Source organism: Thunnus thynnus, chromosome 10, assembly GCF_963924715.1.
Source record: "Thunnus thynnus chromosome 10, fThuThy2.1, whole genome shotgun sequence".
Classification (NCBI taxonomy): Eukaryota; Metazoa; Chordata; class Actinopteri; order Scombriformes; family Scombridae; genus Thunnus; species Thunnus thynnus.
Genome location: NC_089526.1, coordinates 19,592,567 through 19,613,372, shown reverse-complemented (window position 1 = coordinate 19,613,372; position 20,806 = coordinate 19,592,567). Strand labels below are relative to the sequence as shown.

The window sequence follows — 20,806 nt, the reverse complement described above, 5'->3', positions numbered from 1 at the left end:
AACTTCCACTAATAGAGAGGTGGATAACGGCGGGGTCCTTTTGTTGAAGCCTGTTCTGTTAAGTAATAGTAACTCGTGTTTGATTGTGGGAGGAACGGATTTGACTAAACCCAAATATTAACCAGTGCTTGTGAGTGTCTGCATCTTCCAACATGTCTGAAACTGCTGGTTCTGCAGACAAACGTCCAAATTTCAGATCAGTCATGCAAGTGCTACACATAAAAGCACCCAGTATAGAAAAAGCGGTAAAATCAATCACTTTAAGCTCCAAGCAAAAAGTCACATTAGTCAGCAATGCAGTGCCAGTTCATTCAAAGCATTCCCCTAGAGTTTGCACTTTCACCACATTTTCAAATTGAAGCTCAGAGAAAACAACTTTTGTTTAATCAGCATTACTGGATGAACACTGGATATCTTGGATCATTGGCAACATTAAATGTGCGGCTTCACAGAGTTTAGGTGACAAAATTGTTGAATATGGTCCTTATATGTATCACGTTAATGTTTGGTCTGTATATTACTCAGATGCACCGGCAGATTCAGGAGAGCTAGCGTTAGCTAGCTAACGTCTCCATTCCTCCATTTCACATTACAAATTTGTTTGAATAAAACCTGAGTATTACTACATACAATCAAACCACCAACAACGTGACAGCCTGTGCTGATGAGACTCAACAGAACTTTTATTATGGGAGTCGTTTACAGGAGGGGGGGCTTCTGGGGGAGACTGATTTGCTTTGCTTTAACACATGGATGTATAAAGAGAAGTGGATACAGGAAGGGCGCCAGGCTTTGAAACAAATTTGACATAGCAGCCAGACCATGTAATTACAATGTCATGCGATGCACCAAATGCCAAAAAAGACTTTTTCCCATAGATTTACATTGTGAAAGAGACGTCTGTAAATCAGCGGATACATTTTCTTAGCGTCACAACCCCTGCGAAATAACTCGTTTCAATATCATAATTTGATCTGTTCGGTCTGATCACATTTCGAAAGTTTAGAAGAGCTGCATGATTGAATTGTTTTATCCCCTTTCAAGTTAGCCAGAGGGCTAAACCAGAAGTAGCAGGCTCGGCCAGCGAAAGTCACTAGTGCACTTGCTCTGTGGGCCCCACAGATGCGGAGGCAATGGGGAAGAAGTTGAACTTTTTTGGCTTCATGCCATGGATGTATAAGAGCTAGATAGGGCTTCTACAGTTTGGTCTAGGCAAAAATGTTTCCACAATCCTCTCAGAGTTGTAGTTGACTTTTTAATTCAAACACAACATAGGCTGATATGCAGTGACAGAGGGTTACAAATATACTTTGCGTAAACCATTAAAATTATATTGTGAAAGGATCTTGTTTTTTTCTCCATGAGAAGAGTGTAAAAAATAAAATTCATTTTAAAATAAGTTATCATAAATTTACTTTGATGTCCGACCTATTTTACAAATAAAATGTATACAAATTCATCATGAACATTATCCAACTGAGCTTATCAGAGTAATAGAGCAATAGAGCTACTCAACATATTTATACATAATCACAAATGACTGATGATGACTGGAAAACACTTCACAAGACTGAAGTTTGCTGTCCTTTATCTATGTCTATGTCCTTGATCTAAGAAGAACAATACTAGAGAAAGAGATTCCAGGCACAAGCCATGTCAAAAATAATATTTTGACAATGTAAAAATAATGATGAGCAAGTATTGCACTAACAATCATTCATGGCTCATGGTACCTGTTACAATGTTCATATCCACAGTCATACATAAAATAAATGGGCCATTCCATTTTTCTGTGATTTTATATTGTCTTGAGGTTAACAAATAATAGACACCTAACCCAAGTTAACTATGAAGATGCTACCTTATTGTACAATATTACCACCAGTCCCTTCAATCAGATTGTTAATACTGTAAGTGCAGTTAAGATCTAGTACTCTTTGCCTGACCTAATCAGTTCGCTAATCATACAACTCAAATTAATCAAACTTCAACAGGTTCCAACATTTCAATTTGGGAATCTAAGTCATTTTTATAAAGACAACAAAAGAAATAAAAAAGGAATTTGATACAGTACCAGTCAAGTTTGGACACACTTTCCCAATGGGAAAGTGTGTCCAAACTTTTGACTGGTGATGTATATACATTTACATTTGTGTCAAAATTATTTTCTTATGTGCAGTTTCAGTATTTGTTTATTCATGTCACAACCTTATACTTGAGTATTTAGAATTGACATGTCAAGACTCTGACTGGTGTCCACTGACTTTGTGTCAGTGTGCAAACGGGAAACCTCCTCCCGGAAAGCAGTCTCAAATACATTCAGGATGGATTTGCGAACTTTATCCTTGAAATCTTGGCCCATGAAGACATACAGCAGTGGATTCAGGCAACTGTTAAGATAGGCCAGGCTGGTGGCTAAAGGGACCCCAATAGTGACGACAAGTTTTAATACTTCACTTGACCTATTATCAATGTGATGCCATAACTCTATTAGAGTCATGATGTAATAGGGAGCCCAGCACAGGAAAAAAGCAGTGATAACAGCAGCGATGATCTTAAAGGGGCGACTTGAGTGGCTGGCCCTGGTACGGTTCCTCCTGAGACGATGGATTATCACAGCATAACAGGAGACAATGACAGTGAAGGGAACAACAAAACCCAGGAGGAAGCGAGTGATGGTCATGGCCTTTAAACGAAGCAGTCGTAACTGTTTCACAGATGGTGTTTTGTAGTCATCAGAAAAGGCATAGTTGTCGTAGCATATGATTGGTTTATCATGAGATGATGGCCAAAGGTCCCTGAAGATGAAGCATGGAGAGCTGAGTATCAGACCCAATACCCAAACACCCAGACTCACACAGGACGCCTTGCGTACATTTCGGTTGTTCTGGGCCCAGACTGGCCACACCACAGACACATATCTGTCCACACTGATCACCACCAGAATGTAGACACTGGCAAACATGTTCAGAAATCTTACTGTGTTGTCCAGTTTGCACATGAACTTGCCGAAAGGCCAGTGGAAACCCAGAGCTGTGTACGTCGCACTAAAAGGAAGGAAAGCTGTGAAGAGGAAGTCAGCCACAGCAAGGTTGAGGATCCAAACTGTGTTCACTGTTTTCTTCATCTTGAACCCAGTCACCCAGATAACCACTCCATTTCCGAGCACACCCAGAACGAAATCCAGGGAGTAGATAACGACAGACATGATGTTGAGAGACCCTCTCAGATCAGCATAGATGTCATTAGAAGAGCCAATTTCTTCACCTGTTGTATTGGTGTGATAGGAAGGTGTAGCAGTCATCTCTGTTATTGTCTTGAGATCTGCAATGGTAAAAGGAAGAACAAATGTAATCTCCCCCTGTATGTATCTATCCATATATATTTCAACACACAATTGAAAATGCATTTAGCTCTCAAAAATAGCCTATGAAGATGCTTTTCACAAAGATTTGACTTGAACTATGCAAAGTTGTATCAAGTTCCTCTGTCGACAGTCCAAATGGTTACTTTATTGTTTTTATTATTATTATTTTATTTTATTTTTTTTTTTTTTTAATTATTTTTGATCATGTTATTATTTATTTATACCCATTTTCTTGTTAACCAACAAAGTGTTAGAGAAAGTGCAGAGAAAATCCACATTGTATTGTATTTATTTATCGGGACAGTGTACAGTTTTTAACATAAATGATGCACTGTACCATATTTAGCTTCAAGCAAATTTTCATCTCCAGTCCCTTATAATTAAAACATATAACAGCACAATAACAAACAGTACAAAGCAAAAAACACACAGGACACATTATACAAAATACAAAATACAAAGCTACACACAATAGCACATCGCATACACCCACAATGTCAACCAGAAATCAACAATGTAAGCATGTCAAACCAAAGGCAAGATTATTTGAGAAGACCATGAGATCAAATCCAGACTCAGTGGCCACAGAGCTGTGCACTGAACTGCAGCTCTTCATATCATCAGGTAGGACATTCCACTGAATTGTGGCTTTCACAGAGAAAGCTGACTGTCCAAATGCAGTGCAACAAAATGGTATAGTACAATCATGTATAGAAGATATTCTGGAGGATCTAATAGAACTTACTGAATACAAACATACATGCAAACAGCATACCATTTTTTATTTTATTTTGTTAGTATTTTCATTAAGGCAGGAACGACCAAACCTCTATTCCTGCCTGCTTCCAAGGGTGTGCCGCAGGCATCTCTTTTGGGGCCTGTCCTGCTCACTATTTATGTAAATTAGATTGCCCTTGTTGGTAAAGTGCCATTTTCTCATTCCTGCCATTTGTAGTGCTCTGTAGTGCTAATAAGCTCCAGTGATTGTCTGATGCTCCATGAGCCCTTTTGTGGAAATTTTCTCTCAAGAAAGAAGGCACATGGAGACATAAAGAAAGCATTAAACATTGTTACTTGTTGAAGCAGTTGTAAACACTGTACAATCCATCACATCATCAGTAACAATTATACAAAAGTCCAAACACAAACAAAAATACAATCATCTTGTATTTTTGGAGAGAAAGCATGTTGTTCAGCTGGCCCTTTCCCTAAAGCCAGCCCTTTTTCTAAAGATTGTGAACTCAAACTAGACAGCTTTATACCTCTCCAGAAGCAAAGCTAAAAACAGTCTGGTCCCTAAGTTGACACTTCCACAAACCATTACACCTTCTTACAAACAAGCATGGTCTCTAAAACAGTAGGCTTAAGACAAAGATATCTCTAGCTAACCCCAGAGGTCAGCAAGCAATCCTCAGATAGAAACAGGTTCAAGAGTTCAACTAGCCTAGGAGTAGGATTTCTTCACCAACATGTGTCCCCAAAATGACGATGACATTACATCACATTCAGTTGATAACAAACATTGACTCCTTAGTTTGAAAACATTTGTAACATATATACAAAAGATTTATAAAATGATAACCTACTATTCAATTTTCTTTCACAGCCCCAAATCAGACCTGATAAAAAAACTGCCTTTGCTGTTAGTGCATTGGTCTCATGTAATAATCTGCAACGTCAGCTAAAAGCCAAAACACTCTGTGTAACTTTAAGACCATTCTTATTAAAGGTTCTCTGTCTGCTGGTGATTGCTTCCACTGAACCTGAACCTTTTCTATTTCCTGTCCACTTTATTGACTCTGTCCGTCCTTGTTTTATTCTTCTACTAAACTCTTAACAAGGTGTTGCTGCAAAAGATCTTTCAGTGCATTTGTATCTATAGTATAGTACTACTAGTATTTCACTATGTTGGGAAATGTTCCTTTTGTCAGCTTCCTGTTTTTTACTCTTTGTCAGATTTCTTCTGAAATTACGAAACATATTTTGGCATGGTAGTCATGAGTGATGAAACAAATTTAATCATGTAGAAAACACTCCCACAAACACTACTGGCAAAAACAAAATAAGACATACAGCAATTAGCATAATATACAATACATACTCCACACTGAGTTTAATATGGAGAGTGTCACAGAATACAAATATCTTGGCATCTGACTTGATGATATATTTTCAATTCAATATCATGTACCTTGTTGATAAACTGTGACTGAAGCTTGACTTGTACAGAGACAGCAGCTTCCCTTTGGGTAGTAAAGGAGGACTCGGGTTTTTTTTCTCATTTATGGATTTTGGGGATGTCATATATCCACATGCCGCTGCCTCTGGGGACCACAGGTTCATCTCTAGTGATAATTACAACACTCATCACTGCATACTACATGATAAAGTTGGTTGGGCTTCCCTGTCATAGAGACATAATAACCACTAGTACTTATTTCTACTAAGTCCTCATAGGCAAAACTGACTGTTTGATGCTGCTTGAGCCCCGAACCAGACCTGATCTGGTGAAAACTGCCTTTACTGTTAGTGCAGGGATCTTGTGGAAAAATGTGCAATGCAATCTAAAAATATTTTACCTCTCTGTAACTTTAAGACCATTCTTATTAATGGTTCTCTGCCTGCCTGTGATTGTTTCCACTGAATGTGAACCTTGTCAGTTTTCTGTCCATTTATTGACTCAGTCTGTCCTTGTTATTATAACTCTATTATTCTACCAAACTCTTAACAGTGTGTTACTGCAAAAGAGCATCAGCCAACCTTGTTGAACAAAACATGTGAAATAAATAATAACATAATCATTCTTATACTTTGTCCATCCAAAATCTGATGTTTTTATTGTCTTATTTCTACCTTGTGGATTCATATCACGCTACAAATATGAAATTCTGAGAATAACGAAGGTACAGTACCTCTCTCAAAGCTCTCCAGTCAGGTGAGGATGTGTCTGCAGCAGAAATAACTCGGATCAAACCCTGACAGGTTAATATAACCTAATGTGTGGACAAATGTGGTATGTCATCGCACTCATCAAGGCGGGGACACAAGCAGCATGCAATTCTCACTTTAGAAGCCAACAAACCCTTTTGCCTAAACTTTTGCTTTTCGTGCATTGTGATTAAAATAATTTTTGTCACATGTTCTAAAACCATACCTTGTCTTCATTCATAGATGAGCTACATAATGTGTATGTGCTGTATATACAGTATAGTACTACATTATAACCTTACTATACCCTTTTATACTATTTATATTACATTAAACCCTTTTTAGCACCTCACACTTTTACTGTGTTGGTGCTCTTGTGTTTTGTCATTTACCATTTTAATCAACATCTGGATGTAGGTTACATATTACATTATATCGCAAGAAAGTCCGAGCAGCATCTGACAATATTTTATGGTGATGGTCATGGCCTTATTACTGATTCACAGACGGTGTTTTGTAGTCATCAGAAAAGGCATAGTTGTCGTAGCAGTTGATGATTGTTTCTTCATCAAATGATGGCCCAATGTCCCTGAAAATGAAGTATGGAAGGCTGAGTATCAGACCCAGTACCCAAACACCCAGACTCACACAGTGAGCGTACATTTAGGTGGTTCTGGGCCCAGACTGGCCTCTTGAACTATGCAAAGTTGTAGGAAGATCCTCTGTTGACAGTCCAAATGATTACTTCATTATTTATTATTATTATTTCATTAATCCTTTTTTCTCATTAACCGACAAATTATTTGAAGAAAAGGTGAGAAATAATTCTCAACTTTTTGTGCAAGTCTTAACTTAGTTCAACATAATCATCAGTCTGCAGTGAAAATCCACATACAAACAGCATACCAATTTTTATTTAATTTCATTATTATTTTTTATTAAGGCAGGAATGCCCAAATCTCAGTTCCTAACTGTTACCAAGGGTGTGCTGCAGGCATCACTTTACAGGCCTGTTCTGCTCACTATTTATGTAAATTAGATTGTCCTTGTTGGTAAACTGCCATTTTCTCATTCCTGCCATTTGTGGTGCTCTGGACCATATATAATCAGCTCCAGTCTGATGGTCCATGAGCCCCAAACCGGACCTGATAAAAAAAACTGCCTTTGCTGTTAGAGCAGTGGTCTCATGTAATAATCTGCAATGTCAGCTAAAAGCTAAAACACTTTACCTCTGTGTAACTTTAAGACCATTAAATTAAAGGTTCTCTGCTTGCAGGTGATTGCTTCCACTGAACCTGAAGCTTTTCTATTCCCTGTCCATTTTATTGACTCTGTCTGTCCTTGTTTTATTATTCTACTAAACTCTTAACAGGGTGTTGCTGCAAAAGAACATGTATACTCAGCTATCATCTATCAGTGCATTTGTAGATATAGATCTTTCAAAGGTCTATGATAGCAAGTGTTCCTTTTAGTCAGCATCCTGTTTTTCAGTCTTTATCAGACTTATTTAGAAATTACAAAACACTTTTTGGCATGTTAGTCATGACTTATGAAACAAATTCACTCTTGTAGAAAACATTCCCACAAACACTACTAGCAAAAACAAAATGAATCCTTTTCTCCAGATTCAAAGACATACAGTAATTACCATAATATACAGTACATACTCCACTCTGGGTTTAATATGGAGAGTGTCACAGAATACAAATATCTTGGTATCTGACTTGATGATATATTTTCAATTCAATATCATGTACCTTGTTGATAAACTGTGACTGAAGCTTGACTTGTACAGAAACAGCAGCTTCCCTTTGGGTAGTAAAGGAGGACTGGGGTTTTTCTCTCATTTATGGATTTTGGGGATGTCATATATCCACATGCCGCTGCCTCTGGGGACCACAGGTTCATCCCTAGTGATAATTACAACACTCATCACTGCATGCTACATGATAAAGTTGGTTGGGCTTCCCTATCATAGAGACATAATAACCACTAGTACTTATTTCTACAAAACCCTTGTTGGTAAAGCTCCATTTTATATCTCATTTCCGCTGTTGTGGTGCTGTGGACCATACTTAATCAGCTCCAGTGATTGTTTGATGCTCCATGAGCCCCGAACCAGACTTGATCGTGTAAAATCTGCCTTTACTGTTAGTGCAGCAATCTCATGGAAAAATGTGCAATGCCATATAAAAATCTAAATATTTTACCTCTCTGTAACTTTAAGACCAGTCTTATTAATGGTTCTCTGCCTGCCTGTGATTGTTTCCACTGAATGTGAACCTTGTCAGTTTTCCGTCCATTTATTGACTCAGTCTGTCCTTGTTATTATACCTTTATTATTCTATCAACCTCTTAACAGTGTGTTACTGCAAAAGAGCATCAGCCAACCTTGTTGAACAAAACAAGTGAAATAAATAATAACATAATCATTCTTATACTTTGTCCATCCAAAATCTGATGTTTTTACCGTCTTATTTCTACCTTGTGGATTCATATCACGCTACAAATATGAAACTCTGAGAATAACAAAGGTACAGTACCTCTCTCAAAGCTCTCCAGTCAGGTGAGGATGTGTCTGCAGCAGAAATAACTCTGATCAAACCCTGACAGGTTAATATAACCTAATGTGTGGACAAATGTGGTATGTAAACAAATTAATTGACACGGGGACACAAGCAGTATGCATTCCTGTTTTTTGAAGCCCATTAACCCTTTTGCATACACTTTGGCTGTTGATGCATTGTGGTTAAAAATGTTGTCACATTTTCTAAAATCATACATTGTCTTCATTGATAGATGAGATACATAATTTATATGCATTGTAAATACAGTATATTACTACATTATAACCTTATTATACCGATGTTGATTTGAACAGTCAACACAAGAGCACTAATGAAAACAACATCTGAATGTAAGTTACATATTGCCAGAGAGTTTTATAAAATAGAAGACAACTCCCTTCTTGCCACTATCCACTTGAAGCTGGACACAAACTGTGGTGTCTCTGTATCCCTGCAAGCAAAACTGATCTGAAGCTAGGTTATTTCTTTTCTAACATGATTTTAGAATTAAAATCATGACTAGGTCTAGATTGGCAAATATTCCTATTGCTCTTTCAATAAGATTTCTTCAGAATAGTCACAACATCTGTGGTGACATTTATGTAAGTTTTGAGCATGCACAAAATGGCATTACTTTATTATCACTTAAATCCATCAAATAAATCCACCACATACATACAATAAAACATACACTATACAGTAAAATGTCTCTGTATACCTAATGTTTAACTTTTTGTTCTGTTACATGACCCCATGGAAGACGAGCATGCATCAGATTTTAACTAAGAAATGAACCACATAATTATTCAATTACAAAGCTACCATAAAAGGTGGGTTTATTCTTTATTATTGGAGTGAATAACTGCTTAACTGAATCAACTTATGTAGTTTGGCCTAGGCAAAAACGTTTCCACAATCCACTCAGAGTTGTAGTTGACTTCTCTTTTTAATTCAAACACAACATAGGCTGATATGCAGTGACAGAGATTTACAAATATACTTTGCGTAAACCATTAAAATTATATTGTGAAAGGATCTTGTTTTTTTCTCCATGAGAAGAGTGTAAAAAATAAAATTCATTTTAAAATAAGTTATTATAAATTTACTTTGATGTCCGAACTATTTTACAAATAAAATGTAAACAAATTCATCATGAACGTTATCCAACTGAGCTGATCAGAGTAATAGAGTAATAGAGCTACTTAACATATTTATACATAATCACAAATGACGATGACTGGAAAACACTTCACAAGACTGAAGTTTGCTGTCCTTTGTCTACATTTATGTCCTAGATCTAAGAAGCACCTGAAATGTAAAACAGTTCCCTCTGTTGGTCAATTAATATTATGAAGAAATTCTAACATAAAATGAAAAAGAACAATCAACAACAAAAAGTATTTCTTATGATTGACAGCTTAGTAGTTACAGTAAATTATTATGGGGTGAAAAAGGGAAGAAAGCTTGAGCACAGCGCCCCAGATCTAAAGATGAAAGATAAACCACAATCATGATTTCCTCTTCAACCTTGGCCCTGTCACTACCACCAACACTTGGGGTTTATTTTTTTGAAACTATCATGAGGTGTTGCAAATGAGTTGTGTGGGTTATAATATTTGTATTCACCATATATATATCAGTGTGCAATACCAGAGAAAGAGATTCCAGGCACAAGCCATGTCAAAAATAATATTTTGAAAATGTAAAAATAATGATGAGCAAGTATTGCAATAACAATCATTCATGGTTCATGGTACATGTCACAATATTCATATCCACAGTCATACATAAAATAAATGGGCCATTCCATTTTTCTGTGATTTTATATTGTCTTGAGGTTAAGAAATAATAGACACCTAACCCAAGTTAACTATGAAGCTGCTACCTTATTGTACAATATTACCATCAGTCCCTTCAATCAGATTGTAAATACTGTAAGTGCAGTTAAGATCTAGTACTCTTTGCCTGACCTAATCAGTTTGCTAATCATACAACTCAAATTAATCAAACTTCAACAGGTTCCAACATTTCAATTTGGGAATCTAAGTCATTTTATAAAGACAACAAAAGAAATAAAAAAGGAATTTGATACAGTACCAGTCAAAAGTTTGGACACACTTTCCCATTGGGAAAGTATGTCCAAACTTTTGACTGGTGATGTATATACATTTACATTTGTGTCAAAATTATTTTCTTATGTGCAGTTTCAGTATTTGTTTATTCATGTCACAACCTTATACTTGAGTATTTAGAATTGACATGTCAAGACTCTGACTGGTGTCCACTGACTTTGTGTCAGTGTGCAAACGGGAAACCTCCTCCCGGAAAGCAGTCTCAAATACATTCAGGATGGATTTGCGAACTTTATCCTTGAAATCTCGGCCCATGAAGACATACAGCAGTGGATTCAGGCAACTGTTAAGATAGGCCAGGCTGGTGGCTAAAGGGACCCCGATAGTGATGACAAGTTTTAATACTTCACTTGACCTATTATCAATGTGATACCATAACTCTATTAGAGTCATGATGTAAAAGGGAGCCCAGCACAGGAAAAAAGCAGTGATAACAGCAGCGATGATCTTAAAGGGGCGACTTGAGTGGCTGGCCCTGGTACGGTTCCTCCTGAGACGATGGATTATCACAGCATAACAGGAGACAATGACAGTGAAGGGAACAACAAAACCCAGGAGGAAGCGAGTGATGGTCATGGCCTTAAAACGAAGCATTAGTAACTGTATCACAGATGGGTTATCGAAGTCATCAGAAAAGGCATAGTTGTCGTAGCATCTGATTGTTTCATCATGAGGTGATAGCCAAAGGTCCCTGAAGATGAAGCATGGAGTGCTGAGTATCAGACCCAATACCCAGACACCCAGACTCACACAGGACGCTTTGCGTACATTTCGGTTGTTCTGGGCCCAGACTGGCCACACCACAGACACATATCTGTCCACACTGATCACTACCAGAATGTAGACACTGGCAAACATGTTCAGAAATCTTACTGTGTTGTCCAGTTTGCACATGAAATTGCCGAAAGGCCAGTGGAAACCCAGAGCTGTGTACGTCGCACTAAAAGGAAGGAAAGCTGTGAAGAGGAAGTCAGCCACAGCAAGGTTGAGGATCCAAACTGTGTTTACTGTTTTCTTCATCTTGTACCCAGTCACCCAGATAACCACTCCATTTCCGAGCACACCCAGAACGAAATCCAGGGAGTAGATAACGACAGACATGATGTTGAGAGACCCTCTCAGATCAGCATAGATGTCATTAGAAGAGCCAATTTCTTCACCTGTTGTATTGGTGTGATAGGAAGGTGTAGCAGTCATCTCTGTTATTGTCTTGAGATCTGCAATGGTAAAAGGAAGAACAAATGTAATCTCCCCCTGTATGTATCTATCTATATATATTTCAACACACAATTGAAAATGCATTTAGCTCTCAAAAATAGCCTATGAAGATGCTTTTCACAAAGATTTGACTTGAACTATGCAAAGTTGTATGAAGTTCCTCTGTCGACAGTCCAAATAGTTACTTTATTGTTTTTATTATTATTATTATATTATTTTTGATCATGTTATTATTTATTTATACCCATTTTCTTGTTAACCAACAAAGTGTCAGAGAAAGTGCAGAGAAAATCCACATCGTATTGTATTTATTTATTGGGACAGTGTACAGTTTTTAACATAAATGATGCACTGTACCAGATTTAGCTTCAAGCTAATTTTCATCTGCAGCCCCTTATAATTAAAACATATAACAGCACAATAACACACAGTACAAAGCAAAAAACACACAGGACACATTATACAAAATACAAAATACAAAGCTACACACAATAGCACATCGCATACACCCACAATGTCAACCAGAAATCAACAATGTAAGCATGTCAAACCAAAGGCAAGATTATTTGAGAAGACCATGAGATCAAATCCAGACTCAGTGGCCACAGAGCTGAGCACTGAACTGCAGCTCTTCAAATCATCAGGTAGGACATTCCACTGAATTGTGGCTTTCACAGAGAAAGCTGACTGTCCAAATGCAGTGCAACAAAATGGTATAGTACAATCATGTATAGAGGATATTCTGGAGGATCTAATAGAACTTACTGACAGCATACCATTTTTTATTTAATTTCATTATTATTTTTTATTAAGGCAGGAATGCCCAAATCTCAGTTCCTGACTGTTACCAAGGGTGTGCCGCAGGCATCACTTTACAGGCCTGTTCTGCTCACTATTTATGTAAATGAGATTGCCCTTGTTGGTAAAGTGCCATTTTCTCATTCCTGCCATTTGTGGTGCTCTGGCCCATACTTAATAAGCTCCAGTGATTGTCTGATGCTCCATGAGCCCCAAACCAGACCTGATAAAAAAAAACTGCCTTTGCTGTTAGTGCATTGGTCTCATGTAATAATCTGCAATGTCAGCTAAAAGCTAAAACACTTATCCTCTGTATAACTTTAAGACCACTCTTATTAAAGGTTCTCTGCCTGCTGGTGATTGCTTCCACTGAACCTGAAGCTTTTCTATTTCCTGTCCATTTTATTGACTCTGATCGTCCTTGTTTTATTATTCTACTAAACTCTTAACAGAGTGTTGCTGCAAAAGAACATGTATACTCAGCTATCATCTATCAGTGCATTTGTAGATATAGATCTTTCACAGGTCAATGATAGCAAGTGTCCTTTTTGTCAGCATCCTGTTTTTCAGTCTTTATCAGACTTATTTAGAAATTACAAAACACTTTTTAGCATGTTACTGATGAGTTACGAAACAAATTTAAGCATGTAGAAAACATTCCCACAAACACTACTAGCAAAAACAAAATGAATCCTTTTCTCCAGATTCAAAGACATACAGTAATTACCATAATATACAGTACATACTCCACTCTGGGTTTAATATTGAGAGTGTCACAGAATACAAATATCTTGGTAACTGACTTGATGATATATTTACAATTCAATATCATGTACCTTGTTGATAAACTGTGACTGAAGCTTGACTTGTACAGAAACAGCAGCTTCCCTTTGGATAGTAAAGGAGGACTTGGGTTTTTTCTCTCATTTATGGATTTTGGGGATGTCATATATCCACATGCTGCTGCCTCTGCGGACCGCAGGTTCATCCCTAGTGATAATTACAACACTCATCACTGCATGCTACATGATAAAGTTGGTTGGGCTTCCCTATCATAGAGACATAATAACCACTAGTACTTATTTCTACAAAGCCCTTGTAGGCAAAACTCCATTTTATATCTCATTTCTGCTGTCGTGGTGCTGTGGACCATACTTAATCAGCTCCAGTGATTGTTTGATATTCCATGAGCCCCGAACCAGACCAAATCTTGTAAAAACTGCCTTTGCTGTTTGTGCAGGGATCTCATGGAAAAATGTGCAATGTCATATAAAAATCTAAATATTTTACCTCTCTGTAACTTTAAGACCAGTCTTATTAACGGTTCTCTGCCTGCCTGTGATTGCTTCCACTAAATCTGAACCTTGTCAGTTTTCTGTCCATTTATTGACCCAGTCTGTCCTTCTTATTATACCGCTATAATTCTATCAACCTCTTAACAGTGTGTTACTGCAAAACAGTATCAGCCAACCTTATTTAACAAAATAGATGAAATGATTAATAACATTACCATTCTCATACCTTGTCCATCCAAAATCTGATGTTTTTACCGCCTTATTTCTACCTTGTGGATTCATATCACACTACAAATATGAAACTCTGAGAATAACAAAGGTACAGTACCTCTCTCAAAGCCCTTTGGTTAGGTCAGGATGTGTCTGCAGCAGAAATAACACTGATCAAACCCTGACAGGTTAATATGACCCAATGTGTTGACAAATGTGTTATGTAAACACATTAATTGACGCGGGGACACAAGCAGTATGCATTTCTCTTTTTTGAAGCCCATTAGCCCTTTTGCATAAACTTTGGCTGTTCATGCATTGTGATTAAAAAATGTTGTCACATTTTCTAAAATCATACATTGTCTTCATTGATAGATGAGATACATAATTTATATGTATTGTAAATACAGTATATTACTACATTATAACCTTATTATACACAGATGTTGATTTGAACAGTCAACGCAAGAGCACTAATGAAAACAACATCTGAATGTAAGTTACATATTGCCAGAGAATTTTATAAAATAATAGACAACTCCCCTCTTGCCACTATCCACTTGAAGCTGGACACAAACTGTGGTGTCTCTGTATCCCTGCAAGCAAAACTGATCTGAAGCTAGGTTATTTCTTTTCTAACATGATTTTAGAATTAAAATCATGACTAGGTCTAGACTGGCAAATATTCATATTGCTCTTTCAATAAGATTTCTTCAGAATAGTCACAAAATCTGTGGTGACATTTATGGAAGTTTTGGGCATGCACAAAATGGAATCACTTTATTATCACTTAAATTCATCAAATAAATCCACCACATACATACAATAAAACATACACTATACAGTAAAATGTCCCCACATGCCTAATGTTTAACTTTTTGTTCTGTTACATGACCCCATGGAAGACGAGCATGCATCAGATTTTAAGTAACAAATGAACCACATAATTATTCAATTACAAAGCTACCATAAAAGGTGGGTTTATTCTTTATTATTGGAGTGAATAACTGCTCGACTGAATCCACTTATATAGTTTGGCCTAGGCAAAAATGTTTCCACAATCCACTCACAGTTCTAGTTGACTTCTCTTTTTAATTCAAACAAAACATTAGAAGAGCCGCATGATTGAATTGTTTTATCCCCTTTCAAGTTAGCCAGAGGGCTAAACCAGAGGTAGCAGGCTCAGCCGGCGAAGGTCACTAGTGCACTTGTTCTGTGGGCCCCACAGATACGGAAGCAATGAGGAAGAAGTTGAACTCTTTTGGCTTCATGCCATGGATGTATAAGAGCTAGATAGGGCTTCTACAGTTTGGCCTAGGCAAAAATGTTTCCACAATCCTCTCAGAGTTGTAGTTGACTTTTTAATTCAAACACAACATAGGCTGATATGCAGTGACAGAGGGTTACAAATATACTTTGCGTAAACCATTAAAATTATATTGTTAAAGGATCTTGTTTTTTTCTCCATGAGAAGAGTGCAAAAAATAAAATTCATTTTAAAATAAGTTATCATAAATTTACTTTGATGTCCAAACTATTTTACAAATAAAATGTAAACAAATTCATCATGAACGTTATCCAACTGAGCTTATCAGAGTAATAGAGTAATAGAGCTACTCAACATATTTATACATAATCACAAATGACTGATGATGACTGGAATACACTTCAGAAGTCTGATGTTTGCTGTCCTTTATCTACATCTATGTCCCTGATCTAAGGAGCACCTGAAATGTAAAACACTTCCCTCTGCTGGTCAATTAATATTATGAAGAAAGTCTAACATAAAATGAAAAAGAACAATCAACAACAAAAAGTATATCTTATGATTGGCAGCTTAGTAGTTACAGTAAATTATTATGAGGTGAAAAAGGGAAGAAAGCTTGAGCACAGCGCCCCAGATCTAAAGGTGAAAGATTAACCACAATCATGATTTCCTCTTTAACCATGGCCCTGTCACTACCACCAACACTTGGGGTTTATTTTTTTGAAACTATCATGAGGTGTTGCAAATGAGTTGTGTGGGTTATAATATCTGTATTCACCATATGTATCAGTGTGCAATACTAGAGAAAGAGATTCCAAGCACAAGCCAAGTCAAAAATAATATTTTGATAATGAAAATAATGATGAGTAAATATTGCAATCAAACAATCATTCATGGTTCATGGTACATGTCACAATATTCATATCCACAGTCATACATAAAATAAATGGGCCATTCCATTTTTCTGTGATTTTATATTGTCTTGAAGTTAAGAAATAATGGACACCTAACCCAAGTTAACTATGAAGCTGCTACCTTATTGTACAATATTACCATCAGTCCCTTCAATCAGATTGTTAATACTGTAAGTGTAGTTAAGATCTAGTACTCTTTGCCTGACCTAATCAGTTCGCTAATCATACAACTCACATTAATCAAACTTCAACAGGTTCCAACATTTCAATTTGGGAATCTAAGTCCTTTTATAAAGACAACAAAAGAAATAAAAAAGGAATTTGATACAGTACCAGTCAAAAGTTTGGACATACTTTCCCATTCAACTGAATGGGAAAGTGTGTCCAAACTTTTGACTGGTGATGTATATACATTTACATTTTGTCAAAATTATTTTCTTATGTGCAGTTTCAGTATTTGTTTATTCATGTCACAACCTTATACTTGAGTACTTAGAATTGACATGTCAAGACTCTGACTGGTGTCCACTGACTTTGTGTCAGTGTGCAAACGGGAAACCTCCTCCCGGAAAGCAGTCTCAAATACATTCAGGATTGATTTGCGAACTTTATCCTTGAAATCTCGGCCCATGAAGACATACAGCAGTGGATTCAGGCAACTGTTAAGATAAGCCAGGCTGGTGGCTAAAGGGACCCCAATAGTGATGACAAGTTCTAATACTCTACTTGACTTATCAATCTGATACCATAACTCAATTAGAGTCATGATGTAAAAGGGAGCCCAGCACAGGAAAAAAGCAGCGATAACAGCAGCGATGATCTTAAAAGGGCGACTTGAGTGGCTGGCCCTGGTACGGTTCCTCCTGAGACGATGGATTATCACAGCATAACAGGAGACAATAACAGTGAAGGGAACAACAAAACCCAGGAGGAAGCGAGTGATGGTCATGGCCTTTAAACGAAGCAGTTGTAACTGTTTCACAGATGAGTTATTGAGGTCATTAGAAAAAGCATAGTTGTCGTAGCATATGATTGGTTTATCATGAGATGATAGCCAAAGGTCCCTGAAGATGAAGCATGGAGCGCTGAGTATCAGACCCAATACCCAAACACCCAGACTCACACAGGACGCCTTGCGTACATTTCGGTTGTTCTGGGCCCAGACTGGCCACACCACAGACACATATCTGTCCACACTGATCACCACCAGAATGTAGACACTGGCAAACATGTTCAGAAATCTTACTGTGTTGTCCAGTTTGCACATAAAATTGCCGAAAGGCCAGTGGAAATCCAGAGCTGTGTATGTCACACTAAAAGGAAGGAAAGCTGTGAAGAGGAAGTCAGCCACAGCAAGGTTGAGGATCCAAACCGTGTTCACTGTTTTCTTCATCTTGAACCCAGTCACCCAGATAACCACTCCATTTCCGAGCACACCCAGAACGAAATCCAGGGAGTAGATAACGACAGACATGATGTTGAGAGACCTTGTCAGATTATCATAGTTGTCATTAGAAGAGCCAATTTCTTCACTAACACCTGTTGTATTGGTGTGATAGGAAGGTGTAGCAGTCATCTCTGTTATTGTCTTGAGATCTGCAATGGTAAAAGGAAGAACAAATGTAATCTCCCCCTGTATGTATCTATCTATATATATTTCAACACACAATTGAAAATGCATTTAGCTCTCAAAAATAGCCTATGAAGATGCTTTTCACAAAGATTTGACTTGAACTATGCAAAGTTGTATCAAGTTCTGTCAACAGTCCAAATGGTTACTTTATTGTTTTTATTATTATTATTTTATTATTGTTATTATTATTTTATTATTTTTGATCATGTTATTATTTATTTATACCCATTTTCTTGTTAACCAACAAAGTGTCAGAGAAAGTGCAGAGAAAATCCACATTGTATTGTATTTATTTATCGGAACAGTGTAGTTTTTAACATAAATGTTGCACTGTACCAGATTTAGCTTCAAGCTAATTTTCATCTGCAGTCCCTTATAATTAAAACATATAACAGCACAATAACAAACAGTACAAAGCAAAAAACACACAGGACACATTATACAAAATACAAAATACAAAGCTACACACAATAGCACATTGCATACACCCACAATGTCAACCAGAAATCAACAATGTAAGCATGTCAAACCAAAGGCAAGATTATTTGAGAAGACCATGAGATCAAATCCAGACTCAGTGGCCACAGAGCTGAGCACTGAACTGCAGCTCTTCAAATCATCAGGTAGGACATTCCACTGAATTGTGGCTTTCACAGAGAAAGCTGACTGTCCAAATGCAGTGCAACAAAATGGTATAGTACAATCATGTATAGAGGATATTCTGGAGGATCTAATAGAACTTACTGAATACAAACATACATACAAACAGCATACCAGTTTTTATTTTATTTTGTTACTATTTTCATTAAGGCAGGAACGACCAAACCTCTATTCCTGCCTGCTTCCAACGGTGTGCTGCAGGCATCTCTTTTGGGGCCTGTCCTGCTCACTATTTATGTAAATTAGATTGCCCTTGTTGGTAAAGTGCCATTTTCTCATTCCTGCCATTTGTAGTGCTCTGTAGTGGTAATAAGCTCCAGTGATTGTCTGATGCTCCATGAGCCCCAAACCAGACCTGATAAAAAAAACTGCCTTTGCTGTTAGTGCATTGGTCTCATGTAATAATCTGCAATGTCAACTAAAAGCCAAAACACTCTGTGTAACTTTAAGACCATTCTTATTAAAGGTTCTCTGTCTGCTGGTGATTGCTTCCACTGAACCTGAACCTTTTCTATTTCCTGTCCACTTTATTGACTCTGTCCGTCCTTGTTTTATTCTTCTACTAAACTCTTAACAGGGTGTTGCTGCAAAAGAACATGTATACTCAGCTATCATCTATCAGTGCATTTGTAGATATAGATCTTTCACAGGTCAATGATAGCAAGTGTCTTTTTTGTCAGCATCCTGTTTTTCAGTCTTTATCAGACTTATTTAGAAATTACAAAACACTTTTTAGCATGTTACTGATGAGTTACGAAACAAATTTAAGCATGTAGAAAACATTCCCACAAACACTACTAGCAAAAACAAAATGAATCCTTTTCTCCATGATAAAGTTGGTTGGGCTTCCCTGTCATAGAGACATAGTAATCACTAGTACTTATTTCTACAAAGTCCTCGTAGGCAAAACTCCATTTTATATCTCATTTCCGCTGTTGTGGTGCTGTGGACCATACTTAACCAGCTTCAGTGACTGTGTGATGCTCCATGAGCCCCGAACCAGACCTGATCTGGTGAAAACTGCCTTTGCTGTTAGTGCAGCGATCTTGTGGAAAAATGTGCAATGCCATCTAAAAACATTTTACCTCTCTGTAACTTTAAGACCATTCTTATTAATGGTTCTCTGCCTGCCTGTGATTGTTTCCACTGAATGTGAACCTTGTCAGTCTTCTGTCCATTTATTGACTCAGTCCGTCCTTGTTATTATACCTCTATTATTCTACCAAACTCTTAACAGTGCATTACTGCAAAAGAGCATCAGCCAACCTTGTTGAACAAAACACATGAAATAAATAATAACATTATCATTCTTATACTTTGTCCATCCAAAATCTGATGTTTTTATTGTCTTATTTCTACCTTGTGGGTTCATATCACGCTACAAATATGAAGCTCTGAGAATAACAAAGGTACAGTACCTTTCTCAAAGCTCTCCAATCAGTTGAGGATGTGTCTGCAGCAGAAATAACTCTGATCAAACCCTGACTAGTTAATATAGCCTAATGTGTGGACAGACGTGTTATGTAAACGCACTCATTGAGGCGGGGACACAAGCAGCATGCACTTCTCTTTTTTGAAGCCCATAAACCCTTTTGCATGAACTTTGGCTGTTCATGCATTGTGGTTAAAAAATGTTGTCACATTTTCTAAAATCATACATTGTCTTCATTGATAGATGAGCAACATAATGCATCTGTACCCTAGATACACTATAGTACTACATTATACTCTTATTGTACCCTTTATACCCCTTATTACATTATACCCTTTGCAGCACCTCTCATGTTTTCAGTGGTGCTCTGGTGTTGACTGTTTGA

General features: G+C 37.2%; 2 protein-coding genes across 3 annotated transcripts; both read right to left on the bottom strand.

The window, feature by feature from the left end:
- Nucleotides 1-1,228: 1,228 nt before the first annotated feature.
- Nucleotides 1,229-6,374, bottom strand: LOC137191644 (chemerin-like receptor 1). Its single transcript, XM_067601931.1, has 2 exons — nt 6,280-6,374; nt 1,229-3,324 (listed from the first exon to the last, which is right to left on the bottom strand). The coding sequence occupies exon 2, from the start codon at nt 3,302-3,304 to the stop codon at nt 2,210-2,212; it is 1,095 nt and encodes a 364-aa protein (XP_067458032.1). The 5' UTR covers nt 3,305-3,324; nt 6,280-6,374; the 3' UTR covers nt 1,229-2,209.
- A 4,068-nt stretch (nt 6,375-10,442) lies between these two features.
- On the bottom strand, nt 10,443-20,488 carry LOC137191642 (chemerin-like receptor 1). 2 transcript variants are annotated; one of them, XM_067601929.1, is made up of 2 exons: nt 20,408-20,469; nt 10,443-12,211 (listed from the first exon to the last, which is right to left on the bottom strand). In XM_067601929.1, exon 2 carries the CDS (start codon nt 12,189-12,191, stop codon nt 11,097-11,099), a length of 1,095 nt encoding a protein of 364 aa, XP_067458030.1. In that variant the 5' UTR covers nt 12,192-12,211; nt 20,408-20,469; the 3' UTR covers nt 10,443-11,096. The 2 variants fall into 2 exon arrangements, with proteins under 2 accessions (XP_067458030.1, XP_067458029.1); XM_067601928.1 differs by lacking the exon at nt 10,443-12,211 and adding an exon at nt 15,301-18,292 and having other exon boundaries at nt 20,408-20,488.
- Between the last annotated feature and the right edge of the window lie 318 nt (nt 20,489-20,806).

Bases quoted from the DNA above. Each gene is read 5' to 3' on its own strand.
- LOC137191644 (XM_067601931.1), bottom strand. From the start codon at position 3,304: ATGACTGCTACACCTTCCTATCACACCAATACAACAGGTGAAGAAATT.
- LOC137191642 (XM_067601928.1), bottom strand. From the start codon at position 18,272: ATGACTGCTACACCTTCCTATCACACCAATACAACAGGTGTTAGTGAA.